The following is a 20,769-nucleotide window of genomic DNA, read 5'->3' as shown; positions in this document are numbered from 1 at the left end:
AGTGATTTCTCTGTCCCAGCACAAATCTCCAACAGCAAGGACTAGCCTAAGCAGATAGGATTAATGAACAAAGAGCAGCATAAAGACAAAAAGCCTCATCAACTCCAAGAACATGCTCCTGGCTTGATCTGAGCTCGGAGCAAGAAGAAGACCAATACCTCCTACAGTGGGGCTCAGGCAAGACCCTCAGATCTTGCCCCTGCACACGCTGCACACAGAGGTTGACCTGGAGCATCCTACTGAGCAAGAACATAAAATCATGAAATGGTTTGGGTTGGAAGGAACCTCAAAGCTCATCTAGTTCTAATCCCCCTGCCACGAGCATGGACACCCTCCGCTGCACCAGGTTGCCCAAAGGCTAATCCAACCTGGTCTTAAGCGCTTCCAGGAATGAGACATCTCTTCGAAAGGCTCCAAGCCAACAAGAAACGCCACCGCTGCTATCCCGGTCTCCCACCGTGCGGCGCACCAGGATCCCACGGCTGCGCTCCGGGATTTAGCGGCGGCCCCGCCCCGCCGCCCCCGCCCCGGGGCGGGCCGGGCCGCCTATGAAAGGCGCTGGGGCGGCAGCCGCAGCCGTCGTGCTGAGCGCTGCGCAGGGCGATGGCGACCTTCGTGCAGCTGAACACCGGGGCCAAGATGCCCATCCTAGGGCTGGGCACGTGGAAGGTAATGGGGCTGGTGGCGAGAGGGTGGTCGTGGTGCTCGGTCCTGGTTGCAGGAGAGAAGGGAGTGCAGCTGGGGGCGGCCCTGTCCCTGCAGGGTCGGATTTCGTCTCTGCCGCCATATCGGGTCTGTGCTCGGCGTCCCCAACATCGCGGCCGGGCCGCGCTGCCGTTGCCGTTCCCGTCTCGGGGCTGTGATGTCGCTGCGGCCCGTGGTACCGGGAGTCCTTCTCTCCCCTCCGAGCTCCGCGTGGGAGTGGGGTGATGGAGGGGCGGCTGGAGACTGGCCTTGAGTTCCGGAGCCCGTATTCTAGGTGTAAACAGGCTTTAAAATGCTGCAGGGCAGAGAGAGGCTTTGTACTGCTCTTGGTGTAATTTTTTATTTTAATTAAGGGGTTGCTTTAGCTGCAGTTCCTTTCTTAATTTTATCTTGCTAGGGAAAAGGCCTTTGGTACATATTGATTAGTGTTTGTTGGATATTTTTTGTTTTTTTCCAGTCCCCACCAGGGAAAGTAACAGCTGCAGTGACGGCTGCTATTGATGCTGGGTACCGTCACTTTGATTGTGCCTATGTGTACCAGAATGAAAATGAAGTTGGGGAAGGGATCCACCAAAAAATCAAGGAAGGTGTTGTGAAACGAGAAGATCTCTTCATTGTCAGTAAGGTATGGATCTGGTAGTACAGGGTTCTAGGAGACACCTGTTTTTTTTTGGCAGTAACCCTCTAGTTCTTTACTTTCCTACGCTGTGATGCAGCATGGAACAATTCAGAACATCATGTAGGCCCCTCCTGAGACAAGCTTCCTTAATTTGTGTCATCCTATATGGAGAATTGTGGAGGATACGTACTGCTGACATGGGTATGCTTTGAACTTTTCCTGGCATGAAGTTATGCTCTTCTCTTTCATGCAGCATCTGACCTTCTGGTAGATGCTTTTAAATGGAATCTTAATGAAACTAGACTACTTCTGCTGTCTGCCTTGACACTACTTAGTCATGCCTGTGCCACTGCATGTAGTGCCCTGAGTATCGTGGGCCAGCCTCACTCCCAAAGCAAGTCCTGGTTGAAGATAGTAGGATGACCTAGATGCACATCACCTTCCAAAGGGGACAGAAGGGTTCCAAGAGGCTTAACCCAGGAGGTCACGGTGTGCCTTGGCTTTTTGTCTCTAGCTGTGGTGCACGTTTCATGAAAAATCTCTGGTGAAGGGAGCGTGCCAGAAGACTCTTGCTGCCCTGAAACTGGATTACCTGGATCTTTACCTCATCCACTGGCCTGTTGGTTTTAAGGTACAGTAGCAGCAACGCCCTTGGCTTTTCAGTTCCTGACTCTAAAGACTGCATGCAAAGGAACGGATGTCTTGGTTAGAATGTTTCTAAGCTTAGCCTTTCTGTTAGGGCCTGATCAAAATCTTCTTTCTACTTACTGCTTCTGAGATTGACTGTTTTTCCTAGCATCTATATGTTTAAAAATAGTTTCATATGGTCAGAACTAACAAAGTGAAAATGTGTTGAAGTAATGTAGCAATAGAAAACAACCAGTTTTGAATGAAGTTGATACCTGGCACATAGTCCTGACTGGGACACAGGCTCTTTTAACATGCCCTATGCTAGCAACTTGAACAATGAGTCTCCCCAAGAAAGATCTGTCAGCAGATCTGGTCCAATACAGACTGAACACGTTCCAGATCTTAAGTGGGTTCTTAATTACACATTTTAATCAACCACTTCATTCTGTCCATATAAGAACTGTGTATTTGTGTAATACAGAAAGTAAGCCTGTAAACTGGCTATAGCTCTACAAGTGGAGAGTTATGTTTCACCGTGTGTGTTTTGGTGAGCCAGAGGACGCTGTGTCCAGCAGAAGTACCTGTCCTTACTGGGATGGTTGTGGGCAAAGATGCCATAGTCTTGTATGAAAGCAAAAGAAAAGACTGAAGAATGTAGACAAATAAGTATTAGTATTATCTAAAGGACATGTAGATAATAAGTATTAGTATGTCCTGGAGTAGGAGTTTGTGGCATCGTGGTCTTCAGCTGATGTTACCCTAACTTCCCACCAAAAAGTGTGTTAAACATTTTCTTTGTCATTGACAGGCAGGAGAGGACCTGTTTCCCACAGATGACAAAGGCATGTCCATACCCAGCAACACGGATATTCGACATACGTGGGAGGTAGGTTTAGCCACAGCAGGAGAATCATGTCTTCTGTCCTAACCAGTTTATTCCATCTTTTCATTTCTCATGTATGTAGAACTACTTGGAAGGACTTGCTGGTAGAACAGTGCATTGTTGAGTATTGTTATCTTCCACTTCTAAATTACTGTGAATTTCCACAGGCTCAAAGAATGAGTCTTTGAGCTTTGGTGAAATGGGAGACATGGCACGGATACACTAGTGCTCTGATTTCTTTCCTCAAACTTGAACTCTAAAAGTCTAAATGGTTATTTTTTGCTTCTCATTAAGGAAATAAACCGTGTCAGGAAGTATGGGTTCTTCAGGCCCTGTCATGTGTACTAGATGCTCACTTTGCTTGTCTTTGTGTTAGGCCATGGAAGAGCTGGTGGATGCTGGCCTGGTAAAAGCCATTGGTATCTCCAACTTTAACCGTGAGCAGATTGAAAGAATCCTGAACAAGCCGGGACTGAAGTACAAGCCTGCAAATAACCAGGTGAACTGCCAAGTGACAGCAGACAAATGCTCGAGTGTTGTTTTGTGGTGTGTGGTTTGCTTTCTGTTTTTTTAAGAATTACTAAGATCTTATGCAAAAAGGTTATAGAAAGAATAGAGTAGACAGCATGTTTGCTCAGTCCCACCCTTTGACTACTTCTGGATGCATAAAGTGCTGTTTTTCTTATGGACTTTATACACTGCTGCTTGGAAGTCTGGCAAGGAGCAGCTCTAGAATCCCTTTTTTTGAAGGGATGGGAATGGGGGTGAACTTAGATGAGCTTTAAAAACTTCCTTTAAGTAGAGTAAAACTTAGTGTGTATATATGAGGACCTAATAAAGAATTGCAACTCCTCTAGGGAGGGATCAGTTCCTGTTGCTGATAACTGAGGGAATTGAACAGAAACATCCTTTATGGACTGGTTACAGACTTAGTGAGGGTTAGGAGGAAAGAGGAACTGGAGTTGCAAGGTAAGCCATAGAGTAGAAGTGTCCAGGAGTATAAACAGCACTTGAATAAAATCTTAGGAAAATTCAGGTGGTCGGAGATCTTGGGACATAATGAGCTGTGAGATCAGAGCAGGTGGCCCAGGGCTTTAAACCACCTTGAAAACCTGCAAGGATGGAGAATGCTCAGTCTCTCCAGGCAGTGTGCTCCACTGCCTGAGCCCTTGCCTTGGCTGTATGGGGAAGGGGGAAAGTAGTCCTATAACCAGTCTCAACCTCTCCTGTTTTAGCTTGTGCCTGTTGTCTCGTCCTCCCCCCATACACCATGGAAGAGCTTGTCTTGTCTTTGGATAACCTTCTTTTAGGTATTAAAAAACTTCCACTAGGAGACCTGAAGCCTTCCCTTTGCCAAGCTGAACAAGCTGAGCTCCCTCAGCCTTTCCCAGTACAGCAGGTTCTCCAGCCCCCAGCTGTTGTGGTGGCCCTTTGCTGAATTCATGACAGTCTGTCAATTTTTCTTCTGAGAGGGCTGGGAAGGGAGGAAAACTGGACATGGTATTATAAACGTGGTCTGACAGCTGAGTAGAGGCAGATGATTGCTCCCACAGTTTACTGGCTGTCTTCCTACTGCTCACTCCTGGCTCATGTTCAGCTCAGCCTGCTATGGCCCTGTCCTGGTTTCAGGTTTCTTTTTATTTCTGCCCCTGCTCAGTGGAGAGGCTCAGCCAGTATGGATTACTCTCCCTTCTCTGAAGGAGACTTGTGGGTTGAGATAAGAACAATTTAATACTGCTACTAACATATGAGTATATATGTATGTGTGATAATATTACATAAACAAGTGATGCACAGTGTAATTGTAAACCACCTGGTGACCAAGAGCCATCCTGTCCTGGACTAATGATTCCAAAACACATTAAGTCCTGATGCTGCAATCCCAGATGTGAGAGATCTGAAAAGAGAGTTTGAGAGAGAGAGAGTGCGCTCTGAGAAAGAGAGCCCCTGCAAGAGCAAAGGCCCTTCTTTCTGGTTAACCCTCACTTTTCTACTGGGCATGATGCTGCATGATATGGAATGCTCCATTGGGCAGTTTGGCCTCAATCCTAAATTCAAATCATAAGTAGAGTTGTGGCCCCTCTGTCCTGACTGTGCTCCCCCCCCCATCCTTTTGTGCCCCTGCACACTGGCAAGAACATGAGAAGCTGAAAAGTCCTTGAGTTCTCAGTGCCACCTATAAACATCAGTGCACTATCAACATTATTCTCTTAACGAGTCCCTAAAACAGAGCTCTTCTAGCTGCTAAAAAGAACAACTAAATCTGTCCCAGCTGAAACCAGGACAGGCCTCCAGCTTTTCTCCTAGTTGAGTTGCTTTGCAGGCAGTCAGGTTCCAACCTGTGTTATTGCCAGAGGCTTTTCCTTTCCAGGTGCAGGATTTTGTGTGCAGCTGCCTTGAATTTTGTAAGGTTTTTGCTGGCCTGTTCTTCCTGCCTGAGTGGGTCCTGCTGAAGAGGCAGCCTTGGCCTTGAGTGTATTGACTGGTCCTCCCCCAGTTTGGCATCACCTGCTGACTTGATGAGACTAGAGCCTGTCACAGGTGGTTGAAGAGGACAAGTCCCAGGATAGATCCCTGTGGCATCTGTGTAAACTTGTCCTTGATTGCTGTGGTGTTTGAAGGACTGCAGTCTCAGTTTTTGATAGGTGGTTACAAGAACTGGTTAACTTATGTGGTAGCTAGAGCAGAGGTACTGAAAAGATATTTTAGCACCTTTTTTCAGAAAGCGAATAGAATTTTTCTCTGGAAGTCAGTTTGACAAGAAACTGAAGCCTTCTGACAAGTGCAAAATTCGTAATTCTCTCCTGGGTGTTTTCGTTATTAGTCCCAAAGTTAGTTCAGGATACTTAATAAAAGTCTTAAGATACCTTCCAACATCTGCTACACCTCATTGCCACTGTAGCTTGTCTGTTATTAACTCTTACTAGTTGGCCTACTAGTGATAGTGCTTCTTGCAAAAGCTTTCTCTGTGCAGATGTTTCATGTGTAATCCAGTAATCCCCTGTATTTGCTGTCATTCCCATTCTTAATTGGATATGGTGAGTATGCATGTTGGCCTCTTTCATGGTGAGAAATTAATTTGGCAAGGTAGTAATTACATTACAATGATACTAGTGCTTAATTGAGTAGGAAATCTGACTCAAGTACTTGATCATTATAACATAGTGTGGATTGCAATAGCTTAAGGTACTTGTTTATGTACATCAATACAATTTAATGTACATCAGAACCATTTAATGTACATCACAGGGTTTTCACCCTGATTGAAACATAAGACTAGATAACATAGCTCAGAAGTTTTTCAATTTGAGTGCCAGTGGACAGGTAAGGATGACTTTGCCTGGCTTATATTGCATAAATTCTACCTTTGAAATAGTTGAGAAAAATAATGAGATGCTCTGTTACTCTTATAGTTGTGTTTCTGCAACTGCTGAAGCAAAATAAATATGTATCATTGGTCCCAAAAACTGAGTTACATGTCCTAGTGTCTAATATTCCAGCATGTCCCAGAATGGGAACTCAGCCATGTAGGCTTCTGCTAACAGCAAGCAGCCAGAACCACAAATAAAGCACTCGAAGCTGTAAACTGATCCCATGTTTTGCACTGTGCTGCTCCACCTGCCAGTGTAGTGCACAAGTCTCCAGGGACTTCCCTCAGAAAGCTCCAGAAGGCTGGAATCATGGTGTAGAAAGTATCTTGATGTTGCCTGCTGGAAGAAAACTAGTGCTTGCTGGGGTGGAACCACCCTGAAAGTCCCTCTATGCAAAGTATCAGAGTGTTCATTCACTGCCTGCTTTGAGATAAATAATTCTTGTTTCATACTGTGTACCTGTGCATTAGTTTGCCAGAATACCAGTCCACTGTTGAGGAGTCTGTATTCTGCTATGTAGATGTTCTTATGGAAGTTCATGGTAAGCACACATGGGTTTATAAAAAGGCTATAATGGGCAGTAAGCCGAAGGTCTAAAATCTGTAGCAGTCAGCCGTTCCCACTGTTTGCAGAGCAGAGGTATTCAGCGTGAGTATTGACACAAAGCAAACAGAAACGAATGAAACGATGTTGATATTGAAGTTTATGTGGCAGGTTTTTTTTTAAAAAAAAACTATAGCATGTTTAATTAGGGATGAAAGGAGAACTTTGTACTTACTGGTCTGCTATCCTATTGTTATCATTTTACAGTTGCAGTTGTGTACGTTTTACTAAACTGCCCCATTTAAGCAATTATGTAGCTGTTGATCTCATATATTGGAGATTACAGGGATCAGCAAAGTTTTAAGGAGTGGTGTTACAGTCCTTGGACCCTTCATGGCAAAGAGAGCTGCTATAAATAGTAGAAAGGGAGTGGGGGCATACAGAAAGCAAAGGCTGTATAGTATCACACAGAAGAGACTATAAATTAGAACAAAAATCAGCCTTTGATTTGGTTGAAAACTAATCCTTGGAACCTGTTAAAGCAGTTAAATCACTATCAGTATTTGTACTCTTATGTCAACAGGTTGAATGCCATCCATACCTTACCCAGGAGAAGCTGATCAAGTACTGCCAATCCAAAGGGATCGCTGTGACAGCGTACAGCCCCCTTGGCTCTCCTGACAGACCGTGGTAAGATGGCTCTGCAGTTGGCAAGGGAGCTGGCGTGGATTACGCTTGAAACTTTGAGGCCACAAGTGCATCATGAGTTTTTCATCTGTGTACAGATCTCTTCCAGGTTGGATCTACTGCAGTTTCTTGCCACTGATATTCTTTTCTCTGTGTAGGGCTAAGCCGGAGGATCCTTCCCTTCTGGATGACCCCAAGATCAAAGAGATTGCAGCCAAGCACAACAAAACCTCAGCACAGGTAAGTAGGTGCCAGGCAGTGGGTACCCCTTGCTGTGATGCAGCATAAAGGATGTCTAACGAGGATGTAAAGGAGAGGCTGGCTCTTCATTACCTGTCAGCTGTGGTGCTCTTCTGTGGTGTAAAGTAGCAGTGTAGGTTTGTTTGCTCTATGGCCTTCCGTACATGCTTGTAAGGGCTCTTTGACTGTCAACAAGAAACACTTTCTTGACCTGTCTTCAGATGCTATCCTGTTTCAGTCTTCCTGTCGTGAGTCCTGTTGCAAAGAAGTGAACCTTTCCTTGCATAGCCTACTAAAACTTGAGGTGGGAAAGAACGGAGCTGTGTATCACTGAACTTGAATGGGAACGGAGGCCTCTATGTGGGGTTCCATCATGTCTGTATTGGCACTTCAGAAAGTGCCGTTTAAAATTCAGGTACGATCTGAAATGCAGCTCTGTAGAAATGGGTTAGTTCTGTTGAATTGTACAGTTTTCAGCAAACAACTGTTGGAGCAGGTTCTGCTTTTGCCATAGCACGAAAGCTGTCTTCTCTCCGACTCAGTGATGTGCCTCTTGCAGGTTCTCATTCGATTCCACATCCAGAGAAACGTGATTGTGATTCCCAAGTCTGTCACACCAGAGCGCATTGTGGAGAACTTCAAGGTGGGTCATTAGGAGTGACCTGGGTGCATGGCATGTTCAGGGATGGCATGGCTTCCCCCTGCTGAGCGAGCAGTGGTCCTTTCTCACCCTTCCTAAGTCTTCCTCAGACCAGAGGACTGGGCTTTTTCTCTGTGTTCACCTGCAGCGGGCTAAACTTAAGGTTGCAGTTGGAGAGCAGGAGTGAACAAAGCTTTTGGAAATAGCATGCTGGTAATCTTGGCAGTCATGTTATGGGATGCTTCCTGTTCTGTATCACGGGGATGAATCAGCTGAGCAGAGCTTGCTTGGGGCCTGAGTGCAGGAGCGTACCACAAAAGGCTGATGTAGAGCAACTGCTGTTAAGAAAATAGTCCTGGTGTCTGTAAACCATGTCGCTGCTCTTGATTCAGTGGTCCTTGGCTGAAACCAGTATTAGGATTTTGCAAGACACTTATTTGCAATAGGTGGAATGTGAAGATGTTCCTTTTGGAATACAACAGAAGAATGCACCTTTCACAAGTGGAGGATAGGAGGCCTTCTGCAACATAGAGTGCTCTCCAAACTGCTTAAAACAACTGGCACATGTAACTGCAGCTCGAGATTTTTTTAAATTTCTCCCTCTCCCTGCTCACCTCTCCCTCCAATTCCAGCTAGTGCAGTCTCAGAAATCCAGAGACCTTTTCCTTTCCCTCCCTCATGAAGCAGTCATTTCTTCTAAGAAGCACCCTTATACTGTGGACTTGCTCTTTAATTTTGTGACTCTTGCTTACAATCTCGGATTTATTCAGAGAGGTGATTTCCAGCTGTTTCTCTTGCCAGGTGTTTGACTTTGAATTGACTAAAGAGGAGATGGCAACCATTCTCAGCTTTAACAGAAACTGGAGAGTCTGTGAAATGAACACGTAAGTGGCAGCAGTGGTGGGTTTTTTCAAGCTCTTAAGTTTTCAGTATGTCATAATTTAGTATATGAAGCTATAGATACTAGGCTTGGTTGAAATTCAGGATATGTCAACTTAATTTCCAAAGGAGTCATCCTCAAAATAACTTTCCAGAGTTAGATTTTTAAATGTTTGTGTTACGAACCAAATCATGATGAGCATAAAGCAAACGTCCGATTTGTTTTCAGTTCAGTCTCCCAGAAACTTTTGGTAGCTGGAATTGCAACAGGAGGCTTCTTATTCCTAATTTTTATTTTGCCCATATTGGAGAAATGAGCGTGACGGAGACTCAAATTCTTGGTCTTATTTTGTCTTTCTGCCAGAACCCTTAGGTGTATTATAAAAACTGACTCTGTTCTTCAGGAGTGGTTGAACATTTGAAAAGTAAGATAAACACTTGCAACTTGGAAGCCTAAAGCCAGGTTTGAACTCTGTTAGAAGGCTGCAGAAAAGGTTGTCCTGGCAGTAAGCAGTGCAACCTTGAGTTAGTTGTCTACAAAGCACTTAGGTCATGTTGCTTGGAGTGCTCAGAGCCCGAACAGCAGAAGGCACTCAAGAAGCTTTGTGTTTACAAAAGCAGCACATCACTAGGGAAGACAGAAACAAATTGACTCTGCTTTGATGCAGTTCAGCTCCTCCCTGGGTGGCTCTGTATGGTGGCTAAACTGCATGTAGTATTTTTTGGACACGAGATAATCTCTCCTCTTTGCTTTCCCTCAGGTGCAAAACTCACAAGGACTACCCTTTCCATGCAGAATACTGAAGATGGTTTCCTGCCTTTCTCCAGACTTCTCAGATACGCTTCTGCTGTTGTCTATGTAGCTTTCTCACTGCATCAGACACCCCCCCACTTTTTTCTTTTCCCCCTCAAAGATGCAGTATATGTACTCAGTGACTTTGTGTTGCTTTGTGTTTTTTTGGAAGAAGGAAATGCTAAAATGGTTCTGAAGAGCATACTACATGGACTAGTAGATTGGTTTTGCCAAACTGCCTGTCTGGAATTGGTAAGCAGAATACATTGAGAAAGTTTGAACTAGCAGGCACTTTTATTTTGGAATACTGTGAGTTGGAGCTAATAACTATTGTCTGGAAGGACCACGATATGGCAGACTCTACATGATTAATGTGAGGTCTGATTTTTTTTTTTCTGATTACTTGTGGGTTTGGTTTTGTTTCTTTTTCTAACACTCCATGATTTTTTTCTCTAATTGGAAGTACAAGTTGATTTCAAAGTATAATGGTTTCTACATGGGTAGCTCTTTGAAAAGTGTATAGGTCTTAGTTTGCTGGTGATATAAAAGCTGGTTTTGCTTATAATAAAATATAGTTTCATTACTGTGTGTAATGAGATGGTTATTTCAGCAGTGCTCTAATGGTGGTAATGCTGGAGTAGCTGTATCAGCTGTCTCTAGAGATTGCACAAAAGCAAGGAAAATTACTGTCTCCCAAGAAATCATTGGGTGTTGATGTTAGCTTACACTTTCCCTGCTAGCTATCTGCTGTTCTGATGCTAGGGCGCATGTAGAACACTTCCGTGTGATGAACCTGTGGCCATTGAGTCTACTTGAGCCTCTGAAGAGAGCTCTTTTGATATGTCTGACAGATAATATACTCATGTTTAAATCTGACTTTATTTTACTGAAGTGATAGTATACTTTGGCTAGTAGAAAACTTATTCAATTCAAGACATGAAGCCTGCTCAGGATCTTGTGGAATTGTTTAGTAAGCAAGCAGTAGAAAACCTGCCCTTTCCAAGCAGGCAGCACATGCTGCAGGAAAAACTGCTGGGCTTCTACAAGCAACCATTTGCACATAAAGTAAAAATAAGTCTCCAAGAAACTGTCATGAGCTAGCAGATCAGAAACTTACTGCTTTGTTCTGGGAGGACAAAAAAAGTAGGCTTATACTGAAATTTTAACACGTGAGGTGTGTTTGTCCCTTGGTGGTTTTATGGTTTCCACAATACTTGCAGGTAATGGCTTTAAAGTTGTTGCCTTCAGAGAGCTGCTCAAGGCTATTCAGAAAATGCATTTGGGTGCTTTGAAAAACAGTGGCTAGTGCTGGGGTGATTTTCTGTGTCTTGTGAATTTTGTTTTCAAGATCTGAGTTGATCTAGAGTGAGAACTGACCTCTGAAGGAAGCTTTGTAGGCCTGGCAGAAAGAAGATTCTTCTGAACAGATGAGAGAAGGGAGACACCAAACCTGTTGATCCATGACCATCCCTACGTGGTAAATGTAAGGCAGGATTCTGATTCCATAACTGTGCAGCATAGCACAGGAAGGGGGAACTCAGCTACCTTAATGCACCACAAATGCAGTTGTTCCCAAACTATTTGCAAAGTAGGTGGTTTATTTCCTGGCCTTGTTAAAAAGGTACTTAAGGAGTCACACTAACTTAGAATTTTTCTTTCTGATAAATGCTAACCATTATTTTGAGAAAACATTTTTTTAATCTTCAAATGCTTCTGTAAAATCTTTCCACTATTGCTGAGGCCAGATTATACGTTTTTGGTCAGAATAATTTACAATAGGCTGAACAGACAAGATTGAGTTAACTTAAAACAGGAGGAGGAGGGAAGAGAGAATCAGTATCTGACTAAGCAATAATCTGCTCTAAAATTCATTCTCCTATAACATGATTATAGTCACTTTAAATTGTGGGCTTAAAAGGAAATGCAGAAAGCTTTAACTCTGCAAGTGGTTTTTGTCTATCTACTATGTGATAAATAGAAGCCCAAAGGCATATTAAAAAAAAAAGCAGAACAGCCAATGTTCTTAGATTAGTCTGAGCTGTGCTGGAACACTGTTTGGGGCAAAGTTGACTTGCTTGGAAATAACATTTTTGTGACAAGTGTGTTCTGGCGAGAAGTTACATTGAGGGTCAGGGTTTCCAACTAGTACATCAGGTTCTGCTGATTTCCTCTGGTTTCATTTCACTGTCACTTTATGAAAGTTTGTGCCTGAAATTTTCCATTCTCAGAGTAGGAATTTTACTGGAGAAGACTGTCAGACAGACTGCTCTGCAGCCAGAGGAAGACGAGGTCGCACTCAGGGTGGAGTGGTATTGTAACAGGCATGCTCTGTATTTTGTTGGATGACTTCGCAGGAAAGAATTTGGAAAGGGTCGTTCTAGGACACAGTGCAGCACTTAACCCAGGAGAGGGCTTGGATGCTTGGTGAAATGAGTGGGAATAGAGGAAAAAGAGAAGCACCTGAGCATAAGCTTGAACAGAAAGCAGGCTGTTGTCAGAAAGGATGAGGAGTGGGAAGGGAGTGATAGGAAACCCTGTCACCCATAATTTTGGATTGCTTCTTCAAGGCCAGATGTAGTTAAATAAGGCTGAAATAGAAGAAGAGTCAGTGTTCCAGACTGCAGCCAAGTTTTTGTTTAATCTAGGTTGATCTGGGGATTGTTACAGTAAAATAAATGCCAGTTGCTTTGGGGATTGTTACAGTAAAATAGATGGCTGCTGTACAGCCCTACTTGTGCCTCACTGTCTGCCTCCAAGGGTAGAGATTTACTTTTGTCTCCTAAAAGGTAAAGTGGAAAGATCAAAGAACTAGATATCCGGAGCCTAGCATTCCTGCTAACTGAGCTCTTCCTGCTGGAACTGTTCACAGCATTTGTTTTTGTTTGGGATTTGACAGATCTCTGGGGTTCTGATCAAAGACGTTTTTAAGGACAAATATAATCTTGTAGCTCTTCCAATGAAAAGTGGTTGGTTTGGGGCTTTTTTTTTGTGCTTTTGACTTAAGAACTTGTAATTCAGCTCCACCTTGTTGGCCTCTTACTAGACTTTCTCAGGGTGCTGCTGTAGCAGTGCAGCTATTGTGATACCATAGCACACCTGAGGAAGAGGAGTCCAGCCTACAGGAAAGATTTAAGAGCAGGAGGCAGCAAAATCATGTTCTTGGGACTGTTAGAATAGGTACTTGAACTCAAACTTGGTTTGACTTGTAGCTGTGCTCTCACTGCTTCGTATGACACCAGGTTAGCAGGCCTTCTTTTTGTGCTAAAATAAAATAGCTCTGACAGAACAGATCTATTTCCATAGTAGCGAAGAATGATGGTGAACTGATTTATCAGGGAAAATGGGTGGAGAAAATTGGCAATTAGCTCATTGGAGAAGGCAGGAGACCTTTTTTGAGAGTGTTTTCTGGGTAGCAGAGGAGAATACATGCAGCTGGAATTGGCATCTTGCTGGTTGGAGGCAGGACACCACAAATATTGCAGGCACAGTATGTTTCAGGTTGCAGTTAATGATCCTTTGGGAGAAAATGGCTCGACTTCTGATACTGGAATATAAACACACAAGCCTGCCTGGCTGGAATGACTTTTTATACAATGCTCTGGAACTTGGTCTTTGTTTCTCTCTGGGGAAGGGGAGGCAGGATCTATCTTCTTGCTGAGCTCACAAGACTGACACAAGTGCATACTGTAACACTTGTGCAGAGTTGTGAAATCTGGGGCACAGGAAACTACATGATTCAAAACAGGAAGAGAAAAATCCTGCATTTGGATTTTTAATCTGTGTTCACGATGTTGAAGACATGACTAGAAATCTGAAGATTTTTGCTAAATTGAAGCACAGAACAGTTGACTCAGGACAAATGATTTTATCTTTTTAATCGCTTAATACTCCCTTAGTTTGTCATTTGTAAATTCTGTCAGTAACTATTTGTCATCTCTCCCTCTGCCTTGTCCTTGGTCACTTAAAAAGTGCAGAGCTCTGCCTTATTCTGGCAGGACCTTGCTCATTTAAGCTGAGAGGCAACTCTTAAACTTGTTCATAGGCTGTGTTGCTCTTGCATTTCAGTTTGTTTAAATGTGTGGTACAGAACCACTAGTACAAACATCTGCAAAACGAGGTCTTTTTTTTCCCTGAGTTCTTAAGCAAAAAAATAGCAAGCTGAATATACAATCTAGCTTTTCTGAGCTGAAGTAAGCCTGATTACAAATCAGCTGATAGCTGCTTTTAAGAACAGCTGAGCTGAATCAGACTAAGCATCTGCTTAGTGTAGCATCCTATTTCCAGCTGTGGCCAGAGCAGTTTGAAGGTGAGCAAGCTGAGCATTGCAGTGGTGTGTTCTTTAAATACTCTGACAGCAGTTGAAAAGCAGTTTCTTCTGTGTTTAACAGCCATCAGTTTGCTCTTTCTTGTTCAGTCACCTTATGAATCTGTTATGTTCCAAGGGAATGATTTTTTTCATAACCGCAGGTCTCGTGAATAATTGTGACCTCTTCTATTTGTTTTGGGGTTTCTGCTGCTAGATTTTTTTGATTCTCCTGGTTTTTACACTGGAGCAGATAGCAGCTGATCTATTTTAAGTCACACTTTCCAAAGCTGCTCCAGATTGGATAAACTTCTGGCAGAGCTCCCTGCACTGGTTTCAGGTCAAGGAAAGTCTTAGCCTACTTAATTGCCACCTGTATAAATTACTCCTAGGCCATTGATCATCCTAGTCAGTCTTCTGTAATCTTTAAGATATAGAGAAAGGCAAGGACCAGAACTTTTTGTGCAGGATTGAATGCAAAAAGTTCATGGAGTGGATCTCTCTATCATATTGGTTTTGTTTCTTGTTTTATTTGCTTTTGAATGGTATTGAGCTCAGTATGAGAGAGGTTGGAATTCTAGTAGATTGGAAACCTGAGCAAAGAATTATAAATTCCTGTTTTCCCTCTAAAACAAGGACGTAACACTTTATTTTTCACCCAGCCTCTTTGGAACTTTATAATGAAGGCCTGACTATACCAGAGTGGATGAACTACACAATAAAAGCTCAAGTCATGGGACCACATGTTGTGATACAAAGGCAAAACGCTAAGCTAAGGTGTTTTCCATTTACTGGGCTCAGTCTGGTGGCATGGATAATCTCACTGCTGACTAGGAAAGATGTATCTGTGGTTTTGGTTTAAGAGCACTGTTACAGAGCTGATGGAAACTGAAAATTATTTGGAGATAATATAAACCTCTTGCTGTAATTCCAACAAAGTTGAGGATTATGCTGCTGAGGAAGTAGCCTCACGGGAATAAAAGCAGCTAGTCCTTCGAGAAGCTTATTCCACTCCCTAGAGCTGGTCATGGTGACTTTAGCTGGTTTATGCTGTGTCTGATGTGGAGAAAGATACTCATGTTCTTTTCCTGAAGCGTTTTGTTTGTAATGTGGCGTCTTTTCTCCTGGCTTTAAGAGATGACTGTGGTATTTTCAGGTCTGTGAAGTGCTAGACCTGTTGTCTCTTGCACATCTGCTCCTCGTGTTAGACTGATCCAGCCTGGGATTAGTAACTAAGCAATGCTCCATGGGCCAGTGCAAAGTATGCAGAGACAGCCTGTCACTGCATGTGCCTTGGGCTACCTCCATAGTGGTGTGCAGTTGAATTAGTTACAGCTGCAGAAGAGGGAGTGGGTTCGATGGCCATTGCTACATGCTTCTTGACTAACACAGGTTTTCGATTAATCTGGAGACTAGAAAGTTTCCAGCACTCATCAGAGAGGGGCAATACATCTGCTGCAGGTCCCTGCACTGACATAAATAAAACTCTGTGGAAGGGGGTTGTAGCTTGTCCCTTCCTCTCTTCTGCTGCAGTGATCTGACCAACAAAACACCTGCTCTTCTTCAGTCAGCTGAATTTACAATAGCAGTGAAACAAGCCCAAGTCTCGTCTCTAGCCTGTTGTGGCAATTTTTATTTTCTTGACAAGTAGGTTCTCTGTAAAGCAGAGTCTGAACTTGTAAAAAAACACAGAAGATGCTGGAAGATTTTTTTTTGCAATCCTCCAAACTCAATACAATGGCAGTCATGCTTTGTAGTTTCCTTTCTACAGATAGCAGATGTAATTAAAGCAGTGCCCTCGTGGCATACTTGTTGGGGTGGTGAAGCTAGGAGCTGTGCTTTCCAACCAAGCAGCTCAGCAGCAGGCTTGCTGCTGTCGTAGGCTGCTGTGAGGCAGCAGTGTTCTGCTAGAAAGGCATGTTGGGTTTAAGTCCTGTGGCTGCAGCTCTGCTGCAAAACAGAAGGTCCTTTATTTCCCAGTAGCTGACATCACCCAAACTTTTTCTCCTTTTACCTTTGCTAAAATTTCTGCAGCTGAAAGATCTATTGTCTCTAAAAAACCCACACAATCTCTGGCTTCTAACTTGTTTTGAATTTCTTACTATTACGACTACTGTGATCATCTAGTCTGACTTCCTGCCTCCCACTGTCTATAAACATCCTGTAAATAACTTCAAGTCTGATAGCTGTGATTAAACTGGAATGTTGTTAGAAAATTCCTGTGAAGTAGAGAATATTTCAAGATGGGCTGTATGCCACAGCCTGAAGTGGGGTATTGCTTCTGCTGCTGTAGCTGGGCAACCTGACCACAGTCTGAATGCCTGGAAGCACAGCACCTTCCATGCAGCTCGTTTTCTAACTGTGGCTATGATGATATCCTGTATCTGACCTTTCCCATTTAGTGTGTTCAGAGGGAGAGAAAGAGGGAAAAAAGGGAACACCCATTACAGGCACCTTCCTCACTGTACTGTAACTGTTTGGTGTCATTTGCTGATAGGCTTTTCAGACCTCTTTCTTTAGAAGAGTTGCTCTAGGAAATCCAGTTTGGAATTGCTTTGACAGTTCTAGGGCACCTGTTATTCAAACATCTTGCAAAAGTTTAAAGTAGCTCAAAGATATGTCATGACTTCGTTTATAGACTAAGAAAGAAAATCAGTTGGAAAAGGGTATCCATGAAGCGCGTATCCTATCCTGGAACCTTAATTACACAATTGTCCTTCCTCTCTGCAGGCAGTGCTGATCCATGTTGCTCTTCTACTGGGCTAGAAGAGCCTTAAGCAATGACAGGAGTTTTGAGTCACATGAAGTCTTGATTAACAGACTCCTCATTAAAACTCCAGCAGATGCATGGGCTGCAGTAGCACTGACTTTACCAGAGAAAATACCATCCAGAGACATCCTCTGAGTCAAAACACAGGCAGGCAGTATCTAGGGAGCAGTACAAGAGAGCAAAATCTACTATTGGCTTCTGTGAAGCTGCCCAACTCTTCTGCTTGTTAAATAAGACAGTTGCCAAACAAAATAATTCCTTCTGTCTCCTTTATCAGCCTTTGGATTTGCTGGGAGAGATTCACAGTCTTAACTGCAGCCATTCTGCTGATAAAGGCAGTATTTATATACTCTTGTAGATATGATAAACTAAACATACAAATCTCCTACCAGTTTATTAGCTTTTTAGCAGTTCATAAATAGGAAACCTCATTAAGAAAACAGCTCCTGAAACCTAATTCAGCAGTGTCCTCGAAAGAGCTTTCACTCTGTTGCACTCAAATTACTTAACTAAGAATCTCAAACAGCATGTTGTCTTGCCTCATCAAAACCTTCTCATGTTAAATGGATTGTCTTATATGAACAACTAAAAGATAGCATATGTTTTGACTTTTTTTCCAGAAATACAACCACTAGGGGAATCTAAATTGCTTTAAAATTTGTCAGGATGTACATTTAGGACAAAGACTGCTTTTCACAAGTTGCAAAGATTCAGGTTTGCTAAACTTCTTCAGCTAATTGTTACTAAAAGATAAGAGGATACAGATTTTGCTACAAGAGCAGAGCTAAGATAAAGGACTGATCTTGCTGTGGTTCATAATAAAGGAAGCAAAATGCATGCATGCTCAAACATGACTCTTCAGACTGCCTGTGAGATACCTTCTCCCATCTTGTAGTACATACTGTCCACTTACTTAATGTGTATTAAATCACAACGTATCACATATTGCTTGAAATGATGATATATGGTCCTGATCCCTGAAGGAGCTGAAGGTGATGCCTATGTTAGTCTGCCAAAAAAAGGATAGTCCTTGTGATTTTTGCATCTAGGAAAAGAGTATGATTAAAACACTTTGATATAGTTTTAAGGCTAAGAAGAAAAAGCTTTTTTTCCCCCCTGACAAAAGCTCTGCAGAACTAAAACTGCCAACTACAGTAAAAACCCAAATGTGACTCTGCTTAGTTTACGTGGGGCAGTGGAAGTTAATGCTCTGCAACCTTGGCATGTGCCAGTGACCTTGTTCTCAAAAGACAATGTGTCTTTTGCTTAGCTGAAATCACCAAACTTCCCTGTGATGCTAAACTGCTCTTTTGTGAACCCCTGAGTCTGCAGTATGTGATTTTTAAGCGCGTAAGCTGAGAAAACAGAATAAATTGCAGATCTGGGTAAGTTTGTATCTAACCATTCTATTACCTGCACGCTGCATTAATAACATTGGCAAGAATACGTAGGCACAGCTTCTCACTTCAAAAAAACTTAAAACTCTCATTCTTAAAATGGAGTTTATTTACACTGACTGTCTCTTATATACAGTAGCCAAAGAAAGCAAACAAAAAAAAGCTGCCTATTTGTTTTGGAGTTTCCAACTGGTTTTGATTTTCAGACTGCAGTTTGGTATGTATCTGTTACAAGACACCTTAACACACAATGTACCTGCAAAAATCCCAGTGCTGCCAACCTGTACCAGATGGGCAGTGCTCTGATAAGCTCTAGTGCTGGATTCCAGCAGATACGGATGAGTATGGACCAGGTACTGGCTAGGGTTCCCTCTCTTTTTATCAAATTCTGTTAAGAGGATATCCAGTGGTAACCCAATCTTGCTAAAACATGGAGCAGGAGCTTCTGGCTCACTTAATGCACAGATGCAATACCACCTCTTAAAAGCAAGGAAGGTTTCCATTGCCTTTTCAGCCAATTCAAAGTCACCTACCTGAATAAAGGTCCCAAACAGCTGGGTTACACTTGTCTTTTTGCAAACTGAAGGAATTCTTCCTTCATTTGCAGGAAGAACACCAAAAACAGAAGAAGAAAAGCGTTGTATTTGTTGAAGCACAAGGAAGTGTGCAAGGGATGCACGTTTGGGTGAATGATGAAAACATCTCATAAAGTTACAGTGCTGGTGGGGTCCAATTGTGTCATATTTAGATCACAAGGTGGAAAAATTAATATCTCTGAGTTCTAATGAAGGAGACTCTGCTCCTTATTTTAAAGTAGCTTTTTGCATTCATAAAGAAATAACTTACGTAGTATCTGACAGGCAAAAGGTTTTTTTCTCAGTTTTAAATGTAAAGCAGGTACTTGGTGCCACTAACAGTGGATTTTTCTGCGTAAGTTGACACCATTAAGAATTCTGTAGTTCTTGCCTTGAAATTTTCCGTGATATGATGTGAAGTGACAGGTTTGGGAACAACACTCATTTCTTTGAACCTGGAGCCGGATAAGCATCTCCAGGAGCAGATAAGGAATTACAGCTCAGCAGTTCTGCCTGTCTGCTGAAAGCCAAAAACCATACATGCTTCCGTGGTTACATGGAGCAGCTCTACTGATAATCAGAGATGGCTCCCATGGGAAAAGCACTATAGTAAACCCTTCCTAATTATTACGTGAGCTCATTTAATCACTATCTGTCTCTGAAGTCGGGATGACAGCATGGGAGTGCATTGAATGAGAGTTCCGGATTGGCCAGGGATGCTGCGTGTGGAGGTGGCTAGCATGCCACGTAAAGCCCAAAGCCACTGGTAGTCTTCTGTCCTTCATGAAAACTAGTGTTAGAGTATTTTTTAAAGCGTTACACAGCTGGAACTCAGCTTTCCATTAATACCTCTGTAAATAGTTACTTTAGCACAAGTGGGAAAAATACATGTCACTAGGGAAAATACCATGACCAGTATTAACCTGAGCTGGGGTTTTGTTGTACAAGAGTGCAATTCCCTTAATTTGGGGATGATCAGAAAGGGAAATATCCTCAGGCCCGGACCTATGAAACTAAAAAGCAGACTTCAGCAGTTGAATGGCCCTCTGTCTTCTCCCTCAAGCACTGCAGTGTAAGAATATTATTTGAATTACGAGAAGGCATCATCTTGCACACTTTAATTCACCATCTTCTTGTTGCTCCAGTCCTTGTCTTCATTTTTTTTCCTTTTGCCACAGGCTGGCACATGAGAAGAGGCCTGGAGTTTCTAATGTCACTGTAACACATTTCGGTCCAGCCTGGGATCAGGCCAGGAATTTCTTTGGTCCAGATCCTGAAAATTCCATCTTAAGAATGGGCAGCTGTCATGTCCTTCGCAAGCACAGCTGCTCTGTCCCAGGTCAGAGAAAGCCACGAGGATTGGAGTAAAAGCAAAATTTCTTCAAGTCATCCATTTAAAAACCTAATCCATTTGTCTCAGCAGCACTGCAAAGTTGCTGTTTTCGTAAGCATGTGCTGCTTTGCTTTTGGGGGATTTTGGTTCAGAAGTTCTCTTACATGTTTAATATTAAAGTTCACTCAAGCTGAATGAAGAATTCTCTTCACTGCTTTCACCAACCCATTGATCCTTTTTCTCCTAAATATTAAACGCCAGTAACAGTACAGGTGTGAATTAGTGGATTGATCATCACAGTAAGTATGAGAGAGGTTTCTCTGTGTGTGTTATTTTTAACTATTTAGTAAATATTTTTCTAATGACATCAGTTTTATTCTGTGAGAGTTTGCCCACATCCT

At 42.8% G+C, this 20,769-nt stretch overlaps 1 protein-coding gene across 1 annotated transcript; it reads left to right on the top strand.

The window, feature by feature from the left end:
- Positions 1 to 584: 584 nt before the first annotated feature.
- Positions 585 to 10,088, top strand: LOC104381732 (aldo-keto reductase family 1 member B1). Its single transcript, XM_009989524.2, has 10 exons — positions 585 to 669; positions 1,163 to 1,330; positions 1,839 to 1,955; positions 2,763 to 2,840; positions 3,214 to 3,336; positions 7,335 to 7,441; positions 7,597 to 7,678; positions 8,238 to 8,321; positions 9,120 to 9,202; positions 9,959 to 10,088. The coding sequence occupies exons 1-10, from the start codon at positions 604 to 606 to the stop codon at positions 9,999 to 10,001; spliced, it is 951 nt and encodes a 316-aa protein (XP_009987826.2). The 5' UTR covers positions 585 to 603; the 3' UTR covers positions 10,002 to 10,088.
- The last annotated feature ends 10,681 nt before the right edge of the window (positions 10,089 to 20,769 follow it).

Source organism: Tauraco erythrolophus, chromosome 4 (genome assembly GCF_009769465.1).
Source record: "Tauraco erythrolophus isolate bTauEry1 chromosome 4, bTauEry1.pri, whole genome shotgun sequence".
Classification (NCBI taxonomy): domain Eukaryota; kingdom Metazoa; phylum Chordata; class Aves; order Musophagiformes; family Musophagidae; genus Tauraco; species Tauraco erythrolophus.
This window is presented reverse-complemented; position numbering and strand designations above follow the sequence as displayed.

What these genes read in the sequence shown, in the direction of transcription:
- LOC104381732 (XM_009989524.2), top strand. Translation starts at nt 604, where the DNA reads ATGGCGACCTTCGTGCAGCTGAACACCGGGGCCAAGATGCCCATCCTA. An exon ending in TAGGGCTGGGCACGTGGAAG is followed by an intron (nt 670 to 1,162) that starts GTAATGGGGCTG and finishes GTTTTTTTCCAG; the next exon opens with TCCCCACCAGGGAAAGTAAC. An exon ending in ACAAGCCTGCAAATAACCAG is followed by an intron (nt 3,337 to 7,334) that starts GTGAACTGCCAA and finishes TTATGTCAACAG; the next exon opens with GTTGAATGCCATCCATACCT.